Source organism: Carcharhinus amblyrhynchos, chromosome 1, assembly GCF_965287045.1.
Source record: "Carcharhinus amblyrhynchos chromosome 1, sCarAmb.v2.hapA, whole genome shotgun sequence".
NCBI classification, from domain to species: Eukaryota; Metazoa; Chordata; class Chondrichthyes; order Carcharhiniformes; family Carcharhinidae; genus Carcharhinus; species Carcharhinus amblyrhynchos.
In genome coordinates, this window is record NC_137324.1 from 2,335,860 (window position 1) to 2,358,949 (window position 23,090).

The 23,090-nt window shown below is 44.7% G+C and overlaps 1 protein-coding gene across 1 annotated transcript in view; it reads right to left on the reverse strand.

Annotated features, from left to right (window-relative positions):
• Positions 1-23,090, reverse strand: part of LOC145348472 (zinc metalloproteinase-disintegrin-like protein H4 subunit A) — a 564,739-nt gene that overhangs the window by 198,348 nt on the left and 343,301 nt on the right. Inside the window, exon 12 of the mRNA XM_080196661.1 lies at positions 7,860-8,055. Within this exon, the coding sequence (XP_080052787.1) occupies positions 7,860-8,055 (196 nt within the window). The remainder of the gene's footprint in view (positions 1-7,859; positions 8,056-23,090) is intronic.

Below are 23,090 nucleotides of genomic sequence, written 5' to 3' on the forward strand. Positions count from 1 at the left end.
TTTAAAACAATGAGTTGCCGAGTCAGAGAAAAGACGAGGGAAGGAATCAAAAAGTGTGATTTAAATGTCATACAAATTACTCAGTTTCAGAATCAGTGAGAAAGGCTTTATCAGGGTAAGGAACAGGCAATGAGAAATCTGGATCTAGCAGAGTCAGAGGGCCATCATCTGCTGTGCAAAAATTCAGATCTTAAAGCCAATGGACATTGCTCCATTCAGGGAAGCTGCACTATTTATACCAATAAACCCAGTAATAACCACTAGAATGCCTGGACAGAGTAATCAACTTAAATATGCAACGCCTCAAAATAACTGGCTGAAATGTCAATGAAATGAAGGAGATGGTCATCGACTTCAGGAAGTGGAGTGGAGAACATGCCCCTGTCTACACCTATGGATGGATCCTTTCTACTTTTTGGGACAAAGTAGAAAGGATCAAGAGCTTCAAGTTTTTAGGTGTCCAGGTCACCAATAATCTGTTCTGACCCCCTCCCTCCCCATGCCAACACTATAGTTAAGAAAGCCTACCAACACCTCTACTTCCCCTGAGTGCGGGTGAGGGGCAGGCCATGCAAAGGTCTGTTAACTTTGGGTGGGATTCTCCAGTTTTGAGGCAAGCAGGGCCAGAAAATCCCACCTTGAACTTCAGTCTGTAATTTATCGAATTGCTTTCATCAGTCATAAACATAACATATGCTGGGTGAGGGGACCTCTGAAACCCCAAAAACATCAGTTTTCCTAAAGCAGCAGAATAAGGTGTGCCCAGAATGATTGATAGTTTGCTTGTCCAGGGAGCTCTTTGGCCAGTCGTATCGATCAATAACTCTCCAATTTGGCCAGTTAGTCGTTGGGTCAGATGGGTCATTGAATCGTACAATTGATTACAGTTAATTAAACAAATTGACTCCTTTTGTTACACCAACAAGAGTTACTGGTCCCAAAGCCATGATGAAACAAATCCCAGAAACAAAATTCTTTACAAGGGAAAGGGAACAGAGATAGCCTGGGAAATTACCGACCGGTGAGTCTGACCTCAGTGGTTGGTAAGCTGATGGAGAGGCTTCTGATGGACAAGATTTACGAGCATTTGGAGAGGTTTGACATGATCAGGAATAGTCAGCATGGTTTTGTCAAGGGCAGGTCGTGCCTTACGAGCCTAGTTGAGTTCTTCGATAATGTGACTGAACACATTGATGAAGGAAGAGCGGTGGACGTGGTGTACATGGACTTCAGCAAGGCGTTTGATAAGGTCCCCCATGCAAGACTTCTTGAGAAGGTGAGAGGGCATGGGATCCAAGGGCCTTTGGCCTTGTGGATCCAGAACTGGCTTGCCTGCAGAAGGCAGAGAGTGGTTTTGGATGGGTCTTTTTCTGAATGGAGGTCGGTCACCAGTGGAGTGCCCCACGGATCTGTTCTAGGACCCTTGCTGTTTGTCATTTTCATAAATGACCTGGATGAGGAAGTGGAGGGATGGGTAAGTAAGTTCGCTGATGACACAAAGGTTGGTGGTGTTGTGGATGGTCTGGAAGGATGTCATAAGTTGCAGCAGGACATAAATAGGATGCAGGACTGGGCGGAGAAGTGGCAGATGGACTTTAACGTGGATAAATGTGTAGTCGTCCATTTTGGCAGAACCAACGGGATGAACGAGTACACTATCAAGGGCAGGAGTCTTAGTAGTGTTGAAGAGCAGAAGGATCTTGGGGTCCGGGTCCACAGAACTCTTAAATCGGCCTCGCAGGTGGAGGAGGTGGTCAAGAAGGCGTATGGTGTACTGGCCTTCATTAATCGAGGGATTGAGTTTAGGAGTCGGGAGGTAATGCTGCAACTTTATAAGACCCTTGTCAGGCCTCATTTGGAGTACTGTGCGCAGTTCTGGTTGCCTCACTATAGGAAAGACGTAGAAGCTATTGAAAGGGTACAGAGGAGATTTACAAGGATGTTGCCTGGACTGGGAGGCATGCCTTATGAAGTTAGGTTGAGGGAGCTGGGACTCTTTTCCCTGGAGAGACGAAGGTTGAGAGGCGACCTGATAGAAGTTTATAAAATGTTGAGAGGAATAGATAGGGTGGATTCTCAGAGGCTATTTCCCCGGGTTGAAATGGTCGCTACGAGAGGACACAGATTGAAGGTGCGGGGAGGCAAGTACAGAAGTGATGTTAGGGGTAAGTTTTTCACTCAGAGGGTGGTGAGTGAATGGAATCGGCTGCCGTCAGTGGTGGTGGAGGCGAACTCGCTGGGGTCTTTTAAAAGACTTCTGGATGAGTATATGGGGTTTTATGGGATTGGGGGTTATAGATAGGTCTATAGATTGGTAGGTGTTGATGTGATCGGCGCAACTCGTGGGCCGAAGGGCCTGTTTGTGCTGTAGTGTTCTATGTTCTATGTACTGTCCTAGACATTAACAACAACTTCTGGTCCATGTCTTTCACCTGCGATTGCCAGAGCAAATTTGCTTTTACCTTTCAGTGCCAACAGTACACCTGGACCTGCTTCCCACAGGACTCCATCACTCACACTCATTTTTTTATCAGTGATTGGCTTGTGGTGTTAGAACATTCCCAAAGCCGGAATGTTTAATACAGTATGTGGGTAACTTTTGCTGCAAACTGACACTGTTGAAGAACATCTTACTTTGTTTGACAAAGTATTGAAACTTTTGACTTTCTTTGAGTTAAAACAAATCCAAAAAAGACACAAATAATGCAAACTCAGGTCACATATTTGGGCGTTATGATAAAACATGGAACCAGTACAGATTCAGTGCTATTTTAAAACTACCACTCCCTTTGGATGTGAGATTTTTAAGATGCTTATCAATGGATTTGCCACAAAGGCGGCACCGTTGAACTGAACTTTTAAAAAAGCATGTTGAGTGGTAATGGGCACACAGGGGCAATTCAGAAGTTTAAACAGGCTCTAACATTGGGCAACAGCTTTATAGATTCCCAGGTCAAAATCTCCCTTAGCTTTATTATTATGTAATAATATTCAGCACAAATTAATACTGTGATTTTAAATATATTAGATATTCAATTGTTATTTTGGTGTCTTGAGGTTTTAAGGCAGTTACATGATAAATTAATGAGTACTCTGTTTAAGCAAGGGATAGGTAAATAAACCACAGGGGAAGGTGCTAAACAGGGAAGATGAGGAATTGTAGAAGGTGTATTATGAGCATACAGGGCAGGGATGTCTCCTGTAAATACCTAAGACATACATATTTTGGATAGTAAACTAAGGCCTCTGAACCTATCAAGTTAAAAAGGTACTGAACGATATGAATCAAAACAGGGAAATGCAGCAGACAGAGGACAACAACAAACTTTAGTGGAACAAATGATAGTTAAAGTATTACAAGGTCACGCACAGAACATTAATCAGATCATAGACCGAGTGTATAAAGAGGGAGACAGAAAACAGAATCAAACACATTGTGGTATTTATGGTAAGTGAATGATGAAATAGTTGCAAGAAAACTTTGAAGAAGTGGAACAAGGAAGAATACAATCATGAATTGATAATGAAAAATGAGGAAATCTGACTGAACGAGAAACCAACAGTAGCAATACAATGTGCCAGCTGAGAAAACTAACACGTTGGGTTCAATAAAGATTATACAGAACTACTGCTGGATCTGTAGGAATGGAATTAGGAATACCCATTATACTTAACAAAAAGCAGAGTGTGAAAGCATTCTATTCTAGATTGATAATATATGTATGTCAGATAAGAAACACTCAGAAATATAACAAAAGCAAAAAATGCTGGAAAATCTCAGCAGGTCTGACAGCATCTTTGGAGAGAGAACAGAGCCAATGTTTTGAGTCTGGATGACTCTTCATCAGACTTGAAGTCAAAGAAACTCAAACAAGATTTATATTTGTGAAGGTTTGGTGGGGGAGCTGTGATTGATAGGAGTGGTCACAGACAAAAAGACAAAGGGAATGTATATGGTGGTGATAAAGACAGAGAATGGTGCTAAGAGCGTCTATTATGAGATTAGAAGATGTAAATGGCAGAATAAAGGTCTTAGAGTCATAGAGGTTTACAGCATGGAAGCAGGCCCTTTGACCCAACTTATCCATGCTGCCCAATTTCTACCACAAAGCTAGTCCCGATTGCCCGCATTTGGTCCGTACCACATTATACCCATTTATGGACAAATGAGAAGTAACACATTTTGGAAGTTCTAATACAGATAGGAAATATACAGTAAATGGCAGAACCCTTAAGAGTATTGAAAAGCAGAGGGATCGGGATGTACAGGTAAACAGATCACTGAAAGTGGCAATGCAGGTGGAGAAGGTAGTCAAGAAGGCACAGGACATGCTGGCCTTTATTGTTGGGGTATTGAGTTTAAAAATTGGCAAGTCATGTTGCCGCTTTATAGAACCTCAGAGAGGCCACACTTGGAATATAGTGTTCAATTCTGGTCGCCACACTACCAGAAGTGTACAGAAAAGATTTACCAGGATGATGCCTGGTATGGAGGGCATTAGCTATGAGGAGAGGTTGGAGAAACTTGGTTTGTTCTCACTGGAATGATGGAGGTTGAGGGGTGGCCTGATAGAAGTCTACAAGATTATGAGAGACATGGACGAGTGGATAGTCAGAAGCTTTTTTCCAGGGTGGAAGAGTCAATTAGTAGGGGGCACAGGTTTAAGGTGTGAGGGGCAAGTTTTAAAAGAGATGCATGAGGCAGATTTTTTACACAGAGAGTAGTGCGTGCCTGGAACTCGTTGCCGGGGAAGGTAGTGGAAGCGGAGATGGGAATGTCTTTTAAGGGGCATCTTGACAAGTACATGAATAGGATGGGAATAGAGGGATATGGTCCCCGGAAGGTAGGGGGTTTTAGTTTAGTCGGGCAGTATGGTCGGTGCAGGCTTGGAGGGTAAAAGGGCCTGTTCCTGTGCTGTAATTTTCTTTGTTCTTTGTACTATGTAACTTTCTTAATGCTTACAAAATTGTACCTGCCTCTACCACTGCCTCTGACAGCTCATTGCAGACACTCACCACCCTCTGTGTGAAGAAAATGTCCCTCTGGGCCTTTTTGTATCTCTCCCCTCTCACCTTAAACCTATGCCTTCTAGTTTTAGACACCCCTACCTTCGGAAAAAGATGTTGACTATCTACCTTATCTATGCCCCTTATTATTTTATAGAACGCTAAAAGATCACCCCTAAGCCTCCTACACTCCAGGGAAAAAAGGCCCAGTCTTTCCAACCTTCGATAAGATGTCCCAACTCCAGTATTCAATGTTCTGACCAATGAAACCAAGCACGTGAAAACATCCTCTACAATCACCCTCTTCTGCCATCAAGCCAATTTAGTATCCAATTGGCTACGTCACCCTGAATCCTGTGAAATTTAACCTTATGCAACAAATTACAATGCAGTACCATGTCAAAGACCTTGCCTCAGTCCATGTAGACAATGTCGATTACACTGCCCTCATTTATCTTTTTGGTTACTCCTTCAGAAAACTCAATTAAATTTGTGAGACTTGATTTTTTTCACTCACAAAGCCATGCTGACTGTCTGTAATCAGTCCTTGCCTCTTCAGATGTCTGTAGATCCTATTTCTTAGAATACCTTTGAACAACTTACCCACTGCTGATGGTGGCCTTCCCACTACTGATGGTGGCCTTCCCACTACTGATGGTGGCCTTCCCACTACTGATGGTGGCCTTCCCACTACTGATGGTGGCCTTCCCACTACTGATGGTGGCCTTCCCACTGCTGATGGTGGCCTTCCCACTACTGATGGTGGCCTTCCCACTGCTGATGGTGGCCTTCCCACTACTGATGGTGGCCTTCCCACTACTGATGGTGGCCTTCCCACTACTGATGGTGGCCTTCCCACTGCTGATGGTGGCCTTCCCACTGCTGATGGTGGCCTTCCCACTGCTGATGGTGGCCTTCCCACTGCTGATGGTGGCCTTCCCACTGCTGATGGTGGCCTTCCCACTACTGATGGTGGCCTTCCCACTGCTGATGGTGGCCTTCCCACTGCTGATGGTGGCCTTCCCACTACTGATGGTGGCCTTCCCACTGCTGATGGTGGCCTTCCCACTACTGATGGTGGCCTTCCCACCGCTGATGGTGGCCTTCCCACTACTGATGGTGGCCTTCCCACTACTGATGGTGGCCTTCCCACTGCTGATGGTGGCCTTCCCACTCAGTGGTTCGTAGGCTTTTCCCTGAAGCCCCTCTTTAACAAAGGCACAACATTTGCTACCCTCCAATCTTCAGGCACCTCACCTGCGGCTGTCACATTCAAATATCTCTGCTGGAAGACCCGTAATTTCCTCCCTAGCCTCCCACAACATCCTGGGATACATTTCATCAGGTCCCGGGGATTTATCTACATTTAAGAGTTCCAGTACTTCCTTCTCTGTAAAGTCATGCCTCACTAACTTGATCAAGTTTTTTGAGGAAGTGAGGAAGGTGATAGACGAGGGAAAGGCAGTGGATGTTGCCTACATGGACTTCAGTAAAGCCTTTGACAAGATATGTCATGGTAGACTAGTATGAAAGGTGAAGTCACACGGGATCAGAGAGGTGCCAGGGTGGACACAGAGCTGTTGTGGCCATAGAAGTCAGAAGGTAGCAGTAACGGGGTGTTTTTCTGAATAGAAAGCGGTGTTTCACAGGGATCAGTTCTGGGACATTTGAGGTTTGTAATATATATAAATGATTGGGAAGAAAATGTAGCTGGTCTGATTAGCAAGTTTGCAAGCGATGTAAGAATTGGTGGAGTTACGGCTAGTGAAGAAGATTGTCAGAGGATACAGCAGGATATAGATTGGTTGAGACTTGGGCGGAGAAATGGCAGATAGGGCGGCACGGTAGCACAGTGGTTAGCACTGTTGCTTCACAGCTCCAGGGACCTGGGTTCAATTCCCGGCTCGGGGTGACTGTCTGTGTGGAGTTTGCACATTCTCCTCGTGTCTGCATGGGTTTAAGAACATAAGAAATAGGAGCAGGAGTAGGCCATCTAGCCCTTCGAGCCTGCCCCGCCATTCAATAAGATCATGGCTGATCTGTCGTGGCTCAGTTCCACTTTCCGGCCCTCTCCCCATAACCCTTAATCCCCTCTCTTATCAAAAACCCATCAACCCGCTTCTTAAAAATATTTAGCGAGGCAGCCTCCACCACTTCAACGGGCAGAGAATTCCAGAGATTCACCACCCTTTGAGTGAAGAAGTTCCTCCTCAACTCCGTTCTAAACCGCCTCCCCTTTATCTTGAGGCTGTGCCCCCTAGTCCTACTGTCTTTTCTGAGCGGGAAGAGTCTCTCCACCTCTACCCTATCCATCCCATTCATCATCTTATACGTCTCAATGAGATCTCCCCTCATTCTTCTAAACTCTAACGAGTACAAGCCTAGTTTATTCAGCCTCTCCTCATAGTTCAACCCCCTCAACTCCGGCATCAGCCGAGTGAACCTCCTCTGCACTCCCTCCAAGGCCAAAATATCCTTGCGTAAGTACGGCGCCCAAAACTGCACACAGTACTCCAGCTGCGGCCTCACCAATGCCCTATACAGCCGCAGCAAGACCTCCCTACTTTTATATTCAATCCCCCTCGCTATAAAGCGAGTTCTATGAAGTGTTTCCTGCGGGTGCTCCAGTTTCTTCTCCGGCCTACTCCTGATCCCATTTCTTATGTTCTTATGTTCAATGCATCAAAATCCTGAAACTCCCTCGCCAACAGCATTGTGGATGTACGTGCACCACTTGGTCTGTAGCGGTTCTGGAAGGCAGCTCACTATCACCAAGGGCAATTAGGGCTGGGTAGTAAATGCTGCTCTAGCCAGATCCTATAAATGAATTCAAAGACACTCTTTGTACTTACCTGGACCCCAGATCTGCTGACACATTAAATCTGGATCAATACATGCGCCATCATCACAATATAATGATCCATTTTTGCATGGATAGCCATCTTTCAGAAACACATTCTCAGGGCAAGTTGAGGACTTTCCTGTGCAGAACTCTGGCAAGTCACATTCTCCTTTCAATTGTCTACAGAGTGTAGCTGCAGGTAGAAACTGCGGAACAAAGACAACAAATGAAATAACTGACATTTTAATTGGACAATTCTTCTGGCAGGGGTAGCAGTGAATTGGCAGTAAATATGTAAATTCCTGGATGTTTAGGTGTTCTTTTATGTGATGTGTTTTGTTTAGGTTGGCAAACTGAATTCAGTGGTCAAGATTGTACAAGGCACCTAAGGTCCAGTATCGTGCTGGCACTGAACCAGAATGAATTTCAATCTCAATATGATCATTTTCAAAACGGTACCATGATTCACTGGTAGCTTTTCTGCCTCAGAATCATATGGATTTTCATTGAAGTTTCCATCCAGTTTTCAAACAAAGGATTCTTGCCTGAGCTTCAAATGCTAATGGTGGGAAATGTTTTTTGGTTGAGACTTTAACCCAAGGTTCTGTTCATTGTCTCAAGAGGACATTGGAGGTCCTGTAATATTATTTCAAAGATAAGAAGACAGATTATCTCTGGTGTCTTGGTCAATATTTATCCTTCAACTCATAACACAAAAACAAACGACAGCTCATTTTTTCATTGCTATTTGTGAAAGTTTACAGTGTGCAAAATCTGTTGCTTTATTTCCTACATTTACTGACTGTAAAAATTTCTAGAGATATGTAAAGAGAAAGACATTGACAGTAACGAATGTTGGCCGCTCAGAAAGGGAAGAATTCATAACGCGGAATAAAAGAATAGCTGAGGAATTAAATTTGTACTTTGCTTCAGTCTTCACAAAGGAAAACATGAATAGTGTATCAGAAATGCTGAGCGAAATGTGTTTTAGTGAGGAGCTGAAGGAAATCTGCATTACTAGAGAAATAGTTTTGGGGAAATTGATGGGATTGAAGGTGACTAAATTGCCAGGTCCTGATAATCTTCATCCCAGAGCACTTCATAAGAACATAAGAAATAGGAGCAGGAGTAGGTCCTCTAGCCCCTCGAGCCTGCCCCGCCATTCAATAAGATCATGGCTGATCTGTTGTGGCTCAGTTCCACTTTCCCGCCCTCTCCCCATAACCCTTAATCCCCTCGCCTATCAAAAACCCATCAACCCGCGTCTTAAATATATTTAGCGAGGTAGCCTCCACCACTTCAACGGGCAGAGAATTCCAGAGATTCACCACCCTTTGAGTGAAGAAGTTCCTCCTCAACTCCGTTCTAAACCGCCTCCCTTTATCTTGAGGCTGTGCCCCCTAGTCTTGCTGTCCTTTCTGAGCGGGAAGAGTCTCTCCACCTCTATCCTATCCATCCCATTCATCATCTTATATGTCTCAATGAGATCTCCCCTCATTCTTCTAAACTCTAACGAGTACAAGCCTAGTTTATTCAGCCTCTCCTCATAGCTCAACCCCCTCAACTCCGGTATCAGCCTAGTAAACCTCCTCTGCACTCCCTCCAAGGCCAAAATATCCTTGCGTAAGTGTGGTGGCCAAAACTGCACACAGTACTCCAGCTGCGGCCTCACCAATGCCCTATACAGCTGCAGCAAGACCTCCCTACTTTTATATTCAATCCCCCTCGCTATGAAGGCCAGCATCCCATTCGCCTTCCTGACCACCTGCTGCACCTGCAAGCTGGGTTTTTGCGACTCATGCACAAGGACCCCGAGGTCCCTCTGCACCGTTGCCTGCTGCAGTTTTTCGCCACGTAAGTAATAGTCCTTCCTACCATTATTCCTACCAAAGTGGACCACCTCGCACTTGCCAACATTAAATTCCATTTGCCATTTCCTGGCCCATTCGCCCAGCCTATCTAGATCCTTCTGCAGACTCTCCACACCCTCCGCACAATTTGCCGTTCCACCAATCTTGGTGTCATCAGCAAATTTCGACACCCTGCACTCGGTTCCCTCCTCCAGATCATCTATATAAATGGTAAGTAGCTGAGGCCCCAGCACCGACCCCTGGGGCACTCCACTAGTCACCATCCGCCAATCCGAATAGCACCCATTGACCCCCACTCTCTGCCTCCTATTTGACAACCAATCCTCTATCCACGCTAACACCCTACCCCCAACTCCATGCCCCCTGACCTTCTGCAATAACCTCTTGTGAGGTACCTTGTCAAACGCCTTCTGAAAATCAAGAAAGACCACATCCACCAGCTCTCCTCTATCCACCGCCCTAGACACATCCTCATAGAACTCCAGTAAATTTGTCAGACACGACTTCCCCTTAACGAAACCGTGCTGCGTCTGCTCTATCAAGCAATAATAACTAACTGGCTTACTAAAAACCTAGTGTATCCAATTCTGAGTTTTTGTAAATTAATAGATTTTGGCTCACATTATTCCGCCCTGTTGTAACAGAACTCACTGTGTGGGATACACTAGCTCAGGCAAGACTCCATTGCATTTCATCAAGAGAGACAAACCCAAAGGTAGGCAGGGTGAAAAACTCTTCACTGAATATTGACATTGCCCTCCACCAGTTACTGACTTCTTGTCATCCTCCTCTCAATCAGCACCCTCTCTCCCTCAATCACTGTCCTCTCCTTGACTCCAAACACTAACATTCACCAAGCGCTGACCACAACAATTAGCATCTAGAAGGACAAGTACAGCAGAGAGATACCTGGGAACACCACTACTTGGAAATTCCCCTCCAAATCATTCAACCTCCTAATCTGGAAATATATTGTTGTTTCTTCACTGTCGCTGGGTCAGAATCCTGCGACTCCCTCCCTAACAGCACTGTAGGTGGACCTACATCATACTGACTGGTTCAAGAAGGCAGTTCACCACCACTTTCCCAAGAGCAACTAGGGAGGAGTAACAAACACTTGCCTATCCAGCAACACCGAAGTCCATTAAATGAATAATAAAAAAAATCTGTGCTGAGATAATCTGCTGACAACACCACAAGTTTTTGAACCTCAAAACACTGAAAGGGCTGAAAGTAGATCCATTCCACATCCTGATGGAGAAGTTGGTACAGTCGTGTAATTAGTTCACAATAGCACGGAACGAACTTTGTAGTTTGTTTACTTTTGTCATGGGAAATAAGAATCAGAGAATGGCAGGAAGGGAGATAAGAACATAAGAAATAGGAGCAGGAGTAGGCCATCTGGCCCTTCGAGCCTGCCCCGCCATTCAATAAGATCATGGCTGATCTGTCGTGGCTCAGTTCCACATTCCCGCCCTCTCCCCATAACCCTTAATCCCCTCTCTTATCAAGAACCCATCAACCCGCTTCTTAAAAATATTTAGCGAGGCAGCCTCCACCACTTCAACGGGCAGAGAATTCCAGAGATTCACCACCCTTTGAGTGAAGAAGTTCCTCCTCAACTCCGTTCTAAACCGCCCCCCCCCCCTTTATCTTGAGGCTGTGCCCCCTAGTCCTACTAAATACCTAGAATTCAAGAATTTTGACCCAGTGACTCAAACTGAGCGTCAGTGTTAATATTGTTATTGTTAATTGTTATTGTTAATAAGTGTCAGTTGATAGCATTGTTGGTGAACTTTTCTATCAGTTTACCAATGAGTGAGAGTAGGTTGATTGAAAAAAATTAAAAAGCAGCTCTTGATAAAAATGAGGAAGGAGATAGTTCTATGAGAAGAAGAACCTAGTGGGGAGATGCTTCGATTTATACAGGCAGTTCCAAAATTTGATGAGAAGAACGCGGAGGCATTTCAATTAAATTGAAACAATAGCTCAACAAATGAAATGGCCACAAGACCTTTGGAGTTTGTTGTTATGGAGTTTTTTTTATTTATTGATGGGACATGGGCCTTGCTGGTGGGTAGCAGTTATTGCACATCCCTAGTTGCTTTGTTCAGAAAGTAGTTGAGAGTCAACCACATTGCTGTGGCTCTTGGAGTCACATGTAGACCAGACCAGGTAAGGACAGCAGATTTCCTTTCCTTAAGGACATTAGTGAACCAGGTGAGTTTTTCTAACTCCATAAACTGCTGCTGCAGGACCTCGTCATTTTTCCTCCTTATGTTGTTCATACCAATATGTCCCAAGACCTCTGATTGTTCACCCTCTCCCTTCAGAATGCTTTCTGCCCATTCAGTGACATCCTAGACCCTGGCAGCGGGGAGGCAACATACCATCCCGGACTCTCTTTCACATCCACAGGAGCGCTTATTTGTACTCCTAACAAAAGAATCCCCTATTACTATTGCTCTAGTCCCCTTTGTCCCTTCCTGCTTAACAACAGAGCCAGCCATGGTCCCACTACTCTGGCTGCTGCTGCTGTCATCCTCTGATAGGCCATCCTTCCCAACAGTATCCAGAACTTGTTAAAGAGGGAGACGACCACAGGGAATTCCTACACTGACTGCCTGTCCCTTCGAGCAGTTAGCTATCTACTGCCTGCAACTCGGGTGTGACTATGTCTCTAATCTCCTATCTATGATGTTTTCTGCCTCCTTCACGCTCCTAAGTGAATCCAACAGCTGCTCCAACCTATCCAAATGGTCTATGAGGAGCTGCAATTGGGTGCACTTCCTGCAGATGTTGTCCGAGGGGCTGGAAACGTCACGGATCTCCCACATCTCACAAGTGCAGCACTAAACCCCACTGACTGACATTTTGAGCACCAAGTAAATTATTTAAGAAGATTTCACTTACCTTCATTACCTTTATTAATGATCTGGATGAGGGTATAGCTGGGTGGATTAGTAAATTTGCTGATGACACCAAAGTCGGAGGTGTGGTAGATAGTGAGGAAGGGTGTCATAGTTTGCAGGGAGACTTAGACAGGTTGCAGAGCTGGGCCGAGAGGTGGCGGATGGAGTTTAATGCGGAGAAGTGTGAGGTAATTCACTTTGGTAGGAATAACAGATGTGTCGAGTATAGGGCTAACGGGAGGACTTTGAATAGTGTGGATGAACAGAGGGATCTAGGTGTATGTGTACATAGATCCCTGAAAGTTGGGAATCAAGTAGATAAGGTTGTTAAGAAGGCGTACGGTGTCTTGGCGTTTATTGGTAGGGGGATTGAATTTAGGAGTCGTAGCGTCATGTTGCAACTGTACACAACTCTGGTGCGGCCGCACTTGGAGTATTGTGTGCAGTTCTGGTCCCCACATTACAGGAAGGATGTGGAGGCTTTGGAGAGGGTGCAGAGGAGGTTTACCAGGATGTTGCCTGGTATGGAGGGGAGGTCCTATGAGGAGAGACTGAGGGATTTGGGGTTGTTTTCGCGAGAAAGAAGGCGGCTAAGAGGGGATCTTATTGAAACATATAAGATGATTAGAGGTTTAGACAGGGTGGATAGTGATAGCCTTTTTCCTCGGATGGAGAAAGCTAGCACGAGGGGGCATGGCTTTAAATTAAGAGGGGGTAGTTATAGGACGGATGTCAGGGGTAGGTTCTTTACCCAGAGGGTGGTGAGGGATTGGAATGCCCTGCCTGCTGCAGTTGTAAATGCGCCTAGTTTGGGGGCGTTTAAGAGATCCATGGATAGGTTTATGGATGGAAAGGGTTTGGTTTAGGTTAGAGGGTCATTGCTTTTTAACTGGTCGGCGCAACATCGTGGGCCGAAGGGCCTGTTCTGCGCTATGTTCGATGTTCCTATGTTCACTTATCTCAACAAATACCCAAGGTTTTTATATCGCTTACCTTGTTAAGATATCTACTTACAGCCCAAGACACTTCACCTCAGTGTTAACACCTGGCCAATCTTTGTATCATTTGCATACTGACTAATACTACCCCACCCACAAATGTCATTTATATAAATGACGAATAAAAGGGGGCCCAACACAGATTCCTGTGGTACTCCACTGGACACTGGCTGCCAGTCACTAAAACACTCATCTGTCATTGCTCTCTGTCTCCTACAACTGAGCCAATTTTCAATCCACTTGATCAAATTACCCTATATCCCATGTGCAAGGTCTCCCAGTTGGGACCTTGTCAAAGGCTTTGCTGAAATCCATATAAATAGCATTGACTGCACTACTGGGTAATTATAGGCCAGTGAGCTTGACATCAGTGATAGTGAAATTGTTGGAGAAGATTCTTAGGAACAGAATCTATATACATTTGGAACTGAATAGTCTTATTAGTAACAGGAAGCATGGTTTTGTATGAGGAAGGTCATGTCTCACTAAATTGATTGAGTTTCTTGAGGAAGTGACAAAAATGATTGATAAGGGAAGGGCTGTGGACGTTGTCTACATGGACTTTAAAAAAGCATTTGACAAGGTCCCTCATGGCAGGCTGGTGCAAAACATTAATTACATGGGATCAAGGGTGAGCTAGCTAGATGGATTCAGAACTGGCTTGGCCATAGAAGATAGAGGGTAGCTGTGGAAGGGTGTTTTTCCGAATAGAGGTCTGTCACTAGTGGTGTTCCATAGGGATCAGTGCTGGGACCTCTGCTGTTTGTAATTTATAAATGACTTGGAGGAAAATGTAGCTGGTCTGATTAGCAAGTTTGCGGATGGTACTAAGTTTGCTGGAGTTGTAGATAGTGATGAACATTGTCGGAGAATACAGCAGGATATAGATAGACTGGAAAATTGGGCAGAGAAATGGGAGATAGAATTTAATTCAGATAAATGTGAGTTGATGCATTTTGGTAGATCCAATTCAGGTGGGAGCTAAAAACTAAATGGCAGAATCATCAGGAGCATAGATACACAGAGAGACCTGGGCGTGCAGGCTCATGGATCCTTAAGTGGCAGCACAGGTGGAAAAGATGGTGAAGAAAGCAAATGGCATGCTTGCCTTCATCGGACAGGACATCAAGTATAAAAGTTGGTGACTTATGTTAATTATATAAAATGTTTGTTAGGCCACATTTAGAATACTGTGTCCAATTCTGGTAGCCACATTACCAGAAGGAAGCGGGGGCTTTGGTAAGACACAGCATGGGTTCATGAAGGGCAGGTCATGTTTGACTAATATGGTGGAATTCTTTGAGAACATTACATGTGCAGTGGACACTGGGGAATCTGTGGATGTGGTGTATCTGGATTTTCAGAAGGTATTTGACAAGGTGCCACACCAAAGACTGCAACATAAGATAAAGGTGCACAGTATTATGGATAATGTATTAGCATGGTTAGGGAATTGGTTAATTAACAGAAAGCAAAGAGTGGGGGTAAATGGGTGTATTTCTGGTTGGCGATCAGTGACTAGTGGTGTGCCTCAGGGATCAGTGTTGGGACCACAATTATTTACAATTTACACAGATGATTTGGAGTTGGGGACCAAGTGTAGCGTGTCAAACTTTGCAGATGACACTAAGATGGATGAAAGAGCAAAGTCTGCAAAGGAATATAGATAATCTAAGTGAGTGGGCAAGGGTCTGGCTGATGGAGTACAATGTTGATACTTGTGAGGTCATCCATTTTGGTACGAATAAGAGCCAAATGAACTATTATTTAAATAGTAATAAATTGCAGCATGCTGCTGTGCAGAGGGACCTGGGTGTCCTTGTGCAGGAATCTCAGGGAGTTGGTTTGCAGGTACAGCGGGTAATTAAGAAGGCAAATGGAATTTTGTCCTTCATTGCCAGAGGGATGGAGTTTAAAAACAGTGAGATTATATTGCAGCTGTATAAGGTGCTGGTGAGGCCACACCTGGAGTACTGTGTACAGTTTTGGTCTCCTTACTTGGGAAAGGATATACTGGCACTGGAGGGGGTGCAGAGGAGATTCAATCGGTTGATTCTGGAGTTGAGAGGGTTGGCTTATGAGGAGAGACTGAGTAGACTAGGGCTATACTTATTGGAATTCAGAAGAATGAGGGGAGATCTTATAGAAACATACAAGATTATGAAGGGAATAGACAAGATAGAAGCAGGGAAGTTGTTTCCACTGGTGGGTGAAACTAGAACTAGGGGGCATAGCCTCAAAATAAGGGGAAGCAGATTTGGGACTGAGTTCAGGAGGAACTTCTTCACACAAAGAGTTGTGAATCTGTGGAATTCCCTGCCCAGTGAAGCAGTTGAGGCTCCCTCACTGAATGTTTTTAAGGCAAGGACAGATAAATTTTTGAACAGTAAAGGAATTAAGGGTTATGGTGAACAGGCGGGCAAGTGGAGCTGATCAGCCATAATCTTATTGAATGACGGAGCAGGCTCGAGGGGTCAGATGGCCGACTCCTTGTCCTCATGTTCTGATGTTCTTTGGAGAGAGTAGAGAAAAGGTTTACCAGGATGTTGCCTGGTATAGAGGCTATTATAGGGTGAACAGTTGGAAGCTTTTTTTCAAGGCCAGAAACGACGAGGGGCAGAAGTTCAGGATAAGGGGGAAAGGTTCAGTAGAGGTGTGCAGGGAACAATTTTTACACGAGGGTGGCAGGGGAGCCTGGAATGCACTGCCAAGTGAGATGGTTGAGGCAGACACATTAGTGACATTTCAGAATCACTGAATCCCACAATGCAAAACAGGCCCTTTGGCCTATTGAGTCTGCACCAATGCATGAAAGGCCTTGACCTGCTCATCTAATCCACTTGCCAGCACTTAGCCCATAGCCTTGAATGTTAGGATATGCTAAATATTCATCCAGGTACTTTTTCAAGAATGTGAGGCATCCTGCTTCCACCACCCTCCCAGGCAGTGCATTCCAGACCGTCACGTCCTCTGGATGAAAGGGTTTTTCCTCAAATCCCCCCTAAACCTCCCACCCCTCACTTTTAACTTGTGTCCCTTCATAACTGATCCTTCAACGAAGGGGTACAGCTGCACCCTACCCACCCTGTCCAAAGTACGAAGATCAAAGAAAATTACAGCATAAAAATAGGCCTTTCGGCCCTCCAAGCCTGCACGACCATGCTGCCCAACTGAACTAAAGCCACCTACCCTTCTGGGGACCATCTCCCACCATTCCCATCCTATTCATGGATTTGTCCAGATGCCTTTTAAAAGTCACCATCTGGTTCCAGTACCTCCAGCAGTGAGTTCCAGGCACCCACCACCCTCTAAACAACTCCTTTAAACCTTGCTCTTTGCACCTTAAACTTATGTTTAAGCCTAGTCATTGAATTTTCCACCCTGGGAAAAAGCTTCTGAATATTCACTCTGTCTATGCTCCTCATAATCTTGTAGATTTCTATCAGGTCACCCCTCAACCTCCAGCGCTCCAGTGAGAACAAACCAAGTTTCTCCAATCTCTCCTCATAGCTGATGTCCTCCATACCAGGCAACATCCTGGTAAATCTTTTCTGTACCCTCTCCAAAGCCTCCACATCCTTTTGATAGTGTGATGACCAGAATTGAACACTATATTTTAAGTACTGCCTAACTAAGATTCGATAAAGCTGCAACATGACTTGCCAGTTTTTAAACTCAATGCTCTGAATTCCTGTCCATGCTCCTCATAATCTTGAACATCTCAATCTCTGCTTCAATGAAAACAACCCAAGCCTGTCCAACCTCTCTTTATAACTTCAATCTTCCATCCCAGGCAACATCTTGGTGAATCTTCTCTGAATCCCTCCAGTGCACCCACCTCCTTCTTGTAATGTGGCAACCAGAACCGCACACTGAACTCCAGCTGTGGCCTCACCAAATTTTAGATAATTCTATCATGACATCTCTGCTTTCGTAATCTATACCCCAATTTATAAAGGCCAGTGTGCCGTATGCCTGTTTCACCACCCTATTACCTGCCTTTCCTTCAGAGATCTAAGGATAAACACGCCAAAGTCCCTTTGTTCCTCAAACTTCCCAGCGTCAGACCTTTCATAGCACACTTCCTTGTCAAATTACTCTTTCCAAATTGCATCACCTCAGACTTTTGAGGGTTAAATTCCATCTGCCACTTATCCTCCCATTTGACCATCTCGTCTGTATCTTCCTGTAACTCAAGACACCCAGTCTCACTGTTAACCACCTGGCTTACTGTTGTGTCATCAGCTTAATGATCCTAACTCCACCCCCCCACCCCGCCCCACCCCACCTCCCCCCCCACCCCCCCAAACATAGTCATCTATGTCATTTATTTAAATGATGAACAAAAGGAGGCCCTGTGGTACGCCACTGGTCACTGGCCTTCAGTCACTAAAGCAGCCAAAGTCACCACATTTTCTCTCCTACCACTAAGCCAATTGTGAATCCACCTTATCAAATCACCCTGCACCCAATGTGCAATAGCTTTCTTAATAAGTCTCCGATGTGGGATTGTGTCAAGGCTTTGCTGAAATTTGGGTTTCCATATGAACAGGTGGGGAATAGAGTGGTACAGGCGGTTGGCCTAGATAGGACAATGTGATCGGTACAGGTTTGGTGGGCCGAATGGCCGGTCCCTGTGCTGTATTGTTCTTTGTTCTGCAGGAGATTGGATTGGCTTTGCACTTCCCAGACAAACTGCCTGTCTCAGCAACCTACACTGCAGGGCAATTTTTCTTGTCTCACCTGCAACAGGGATTGTGGCAGGAGAGGGCTGTACCATGGAAAGGTCATTGAACTTGGGCAGGATGTTTTGGTTTCAGGGAGAGCGCAGCCAGAAAATTCTGCCTTAAGTCTTACAGATTGTTCTGGGAAGTCAGGATAACAGTGCTGACTGGGTTCCACTTTGCCACAGCAGAGCAAATGAAGCTGTTTTTGCAATGCAGGGTCATGTTAACCTGCAAAGATGGGGAACTATTGTGCGAGTCTGTGTCATTGTACCATCCCTGGGGCAACAGCCATTGCTCAATGAGCTACATGATGCCCATCCTATCCGGAGCAGAATGAAAGCATTGGTGACTGTTATTGATAGAGAAATTGAACAAATAGTTGGGCAGAGTGGAAGTTGTCAGATTCAGCAAACATTTCTGCCTGTCATCAACCGTACCCTTGGGCGTGGCCGAACCATCTGTGGTTGCAGCTTCATGTTGATTTTATCTTTTTGGGGCGCATATTTCTAATCATAGTAGTTGCTCATTCCATGTGGTTGAATTTCAACTCTTGAGGTTCCCTCACATTTATCCACATTATACTGTATCTGCCATGCATTTGGTCATGATAATGCCCACACATTCAGCCTGTCCAAATCACATCTCTTCATCCTCCTCACAGCTTACCTTCCCACCTAACTTTGTATCTTCTGCAAATTTGGAAATAATACTTTTAGTTCCTTTTTCAAATCATTGATATATAATGTGAAAAGTTGGGGTCTTAGCACAGGTCCATGCGCAACCCCACTAGTCACTGACTGCTAGTCAGAAAAAGACCCATTTATGCCAACTCTTTGCTTCTTGTCTGCTAACCAGCTTTCTATCCATCTCAAGACACTACTTGCAATCCAGTGCACTTTAACTTTACATCATTGCTGTATGAAACACTGTCAAAAGTCTCTTGAAACAGACTACATCTACTCAGCTAAGAACAGATAAAGAAACTGGATTTTTAAAAATCTGCTGCAGTTCTCAGTTCTGCACAGGTGCTGTTAACACAACCACCTGTTTGGAAGGACACTAGCCACCTTGCATTTGGTTGAGTGTGCACAGTGCCCGTCTTGAATCAGGGGGAGACCCGGTAGGCTGTGCCGGGTGGGAGTGCAGCAGCACCTGGTATTCAGTTTGAATCTGAGCAGGAGCAGCTGTCACCTGAGCAGGGCTGGAATTGGAGTCACACACGGGTGGTGGGAACTAGGATTTCAGGCATTTAACCTCCTCAATTCCCCACATTCTCTTCCACCATCCCCCCCCACTCCCTTCCCTGGGGGCTACTTGGGTGGGCTGCAGTCTATGAAGTGTCAAAGCAGGAAGCAGAGTGTCCCAGGTCAGGAGAGATCTGCAGTTAGAGCTGGGGAGGAGTAATGTATGTCCAGACCCTCTATATGTTGTTGCTTTGGTGATAAAGCCTTTTTGTTCTGAAGCCTCATTGAGTCACACTCAATTTATTACATCTGGAAAAATATGGACTACTTCATTTTGGCAGGCAAAACAAAATCGAAGGAGATTATCTCAATGGCAAGAGATTGCCAAACTCTGAGATTCAGAGGGATCTGGTTGTCCCAGTGAATGAATCACTAAAGGTATTTATTGCGAGGGGAGTCGAATAAAAAGGTACAGATGTTATGCTTCAATTGTATGATGCAAGTGAGACCACATCTAGGGTACTATGTTCAGCATTGGTCGCCTTCCTTGAATAAGGATGTCAAAGTTTTGGAAGCAGTTCAGTTTACCTGTAATGGGTGAGGAAAGGTTGAAGAGCTAGGCTTGTATAGAAACATAGATAATAGGTGCAGGAGTAGCCCATTGAGCCTGCACCGCCATTCAATATGATCATGGTTGATCAAGCACTTCCAGTATTCCACTTACACTTTCTCTCTACACCCCTTGATCCCTTTCGCCACAAGGGCAATGTCCAGCTCCTTCTAGAACATATCTAACGAACTGGCCCCAACAGCTTTCTGTGGCAGAGAATTCCACAGGTTCACAACCCTGAGTGAAGAAGTTCTTCCTTATCTCAGTCCTGATTGACTTACCTCTTACTTTTACACGGTGATCCCTAATTCTGGACTCCCCCAACATGGGGGACATTCTTCCTGCAATGAGCCTGTCCATCCCATTGGGATTTTATATATTTCTATAGATCTCTCATTCTTCTAAATTCCAGTCAGTACAAGCCCAGTCGACCCAACCTCTTTACATATGTCAGTGCTGCCATTCCAAGAATCACTCTGGTGAACTTTTGCTGGATTCCCTCAATAGCAAGAATGTCCTTCCTCAGACTAGGAGACCAAACTGCACACAATACTCACCCAGACCCTGTAAGACCATAAGACCATAAAATTAGGCCACTCGGCCCATCGAGTCTGCTCCACCACTCAATCGTGGCTGATATTTTTCTCATCTCCATTCTCCTGCCTTTTCTCCATAACGCCCTGATCCTCTTTTTAATCAAGGACCTATCTATCTCTCTCTTAAAGACACTCAATGCCCTGACCTCCTCAGCCTTCTGCAGCAAAGAGAGTTCCACAGACTCCCCACTCTCTGGAAGAAGAAATTCCTCCTCATCTCTGTTCTGAAGGATCGTCTCTTTAGCCTGAGGTTGTGCCCCTCTTGTTCTAGTTTTTCCTTCAAGTGGAAACATCCTCTCCATCTCCACTCCATCCAGGCCTCGCAGTATCCTGTAAGTTTCAATAAGATCCCCCCTCATCCTTCTAAACTCCAATGAGAGTCTGCAACCGTTTCTCATACGACAAGCTCTTTGTTCCAAGGATCATTCTTGTGAACCTCATCTGGAGCCTTTCCAAGGCCAGCACATTCTACCTTAGATACAGGGCCCAAAACTGCGCACAAGACTCCAAATGGGGTCAGTGCCTTATGCAACCTTAGAAGTACATCCTTGCTCTTGTATTCTAGCCCTCTCGACATGAATGCTAACATTTACCTTCCTAATTGCCGACTGAACCTGCACGTTAACCTTAGAGAATCTTGAACAATGACTCCCAAGTCCCTTTGTGTTTCTGATTTCCTAAACATTTTCCCATTTAGAAAATAGTCTATGCCTCCATTCCTCCTTTCAAAGTGTATCATCTCACACATTTCCACTGTGTATTCCATCTGCCACTTTTTTACCCACACTCTTAACCTGTTCAAGTCCTTCTGAAGCGTCCCCACTTCCTCAATACTCCCTGTCCCTCTACATATCTTTATATCATCTGCAAACTTAGCAACAGTGTCTTCAGTTCCTTCTCCCAAATTGTTAATGTATATTGTGAAGAGTTGTGGTCCCAGCACCCGATGCCTGAGGCACACCACTAGTCACTGGCTGCCATCCTGAAAAAGACCCTTTTATCCCCATTCTCGACCTTCTCCCAGTCAGCCAATCTTCTATCCATGCCAGGATCTTACTCTAAACACCATGGGCACTTTAACTAATTTAACAGTCTCCTATGCGGCACCTTGTCAAAGGCCTTCTGGAAATCTAAATAAATCACGTCCACTCATTCTCATTTATCTCACTTCCTTGTTAGCTTGTATAACTGCAGCAAAATGTTTTTACACCTACACCCAAATCCTCTTGCTATGAAGGCCAGCATCCCTTAGCTCTCCTCACCACATGCCAACCTTGTACTCAGGTTATATTGCACTTCACCTTCTCTGAAACTTCCACCACTCAAAAAATAACCTTCCTTCTGGTTTTTGCCACCAAAGTGGAGAAAGTGGGAAGCAATGGTATTATCTCTAGGTTATTAATGCAGAAACTCAGCTAATGTTCTAGGGAGCCGGGTTTGAAACTCACCATGGCAGATTGTGGAATTTAAGTTCAATAAAAAATATCTGGAATTAAGAATCTACTGATGACCAAGAAAACATTGTTAATTGCTTGGAAAACCCATCTGGTTCACTGATGTCCTTTGGGGAAGGAAATCTGCCATCCTTACCTGGTCTGGCCTATGTGTGACTCCAGAGGCACAGCCATGTGGTTGACTTTCAACTGCCTTTGAGCAACTAGAAATAGGCAATAAATGCAGGCTAGCCAGCGAGGCCCATGTCCCATGATGGAATTTAAAAAATCCACATTATATTGCATTTGCCAAGTTTTTGCCCACTCAAATTTTAAATTATCACAGGACACCCAGCTTAGTGTCATCTGCAAATTTGGAGATATTGCATTCAATTGCTTCATCCAAATCATTAATGTATATTGTGAATAGCGGGGGTCCCAGCACTGAATCCTGTAGGACCCCACCAGTAACTGCCTGCCACTCTGAATAGGACCTATTTATTCTCACTCTCTGCTTCCTGTCTCTAGCCATCCTCTGTACCATGAACTTTAATTTTACTCACTGATCTCTTATGTGGGACATTGTCAAAAGCCTTTTTAAAGTCCAAATACACAACATCCACTGGTTCACCCTTGTCCACGCTACTGGTCACATCCTCAAAAATTCCAGAAGATTTGTCAAGCATGATTTCCCTTCAGTGAATCCACGCTGATTTGGACTGATCCTGTCACCGCTTTCCAAATGCTCAGTTATTACACCCTTAATAATTGACTCCAGCATTTTCCCCACAACAAATGTCAGGCTAACTGGTCTTTAATTCCCAGTTTTCTCTCTCGCTCATTTTTCAAAAATTATTTATCCTCCAATCCATTGCAACTCTTCCAGAGTCCATAGAATGATCATCAATGT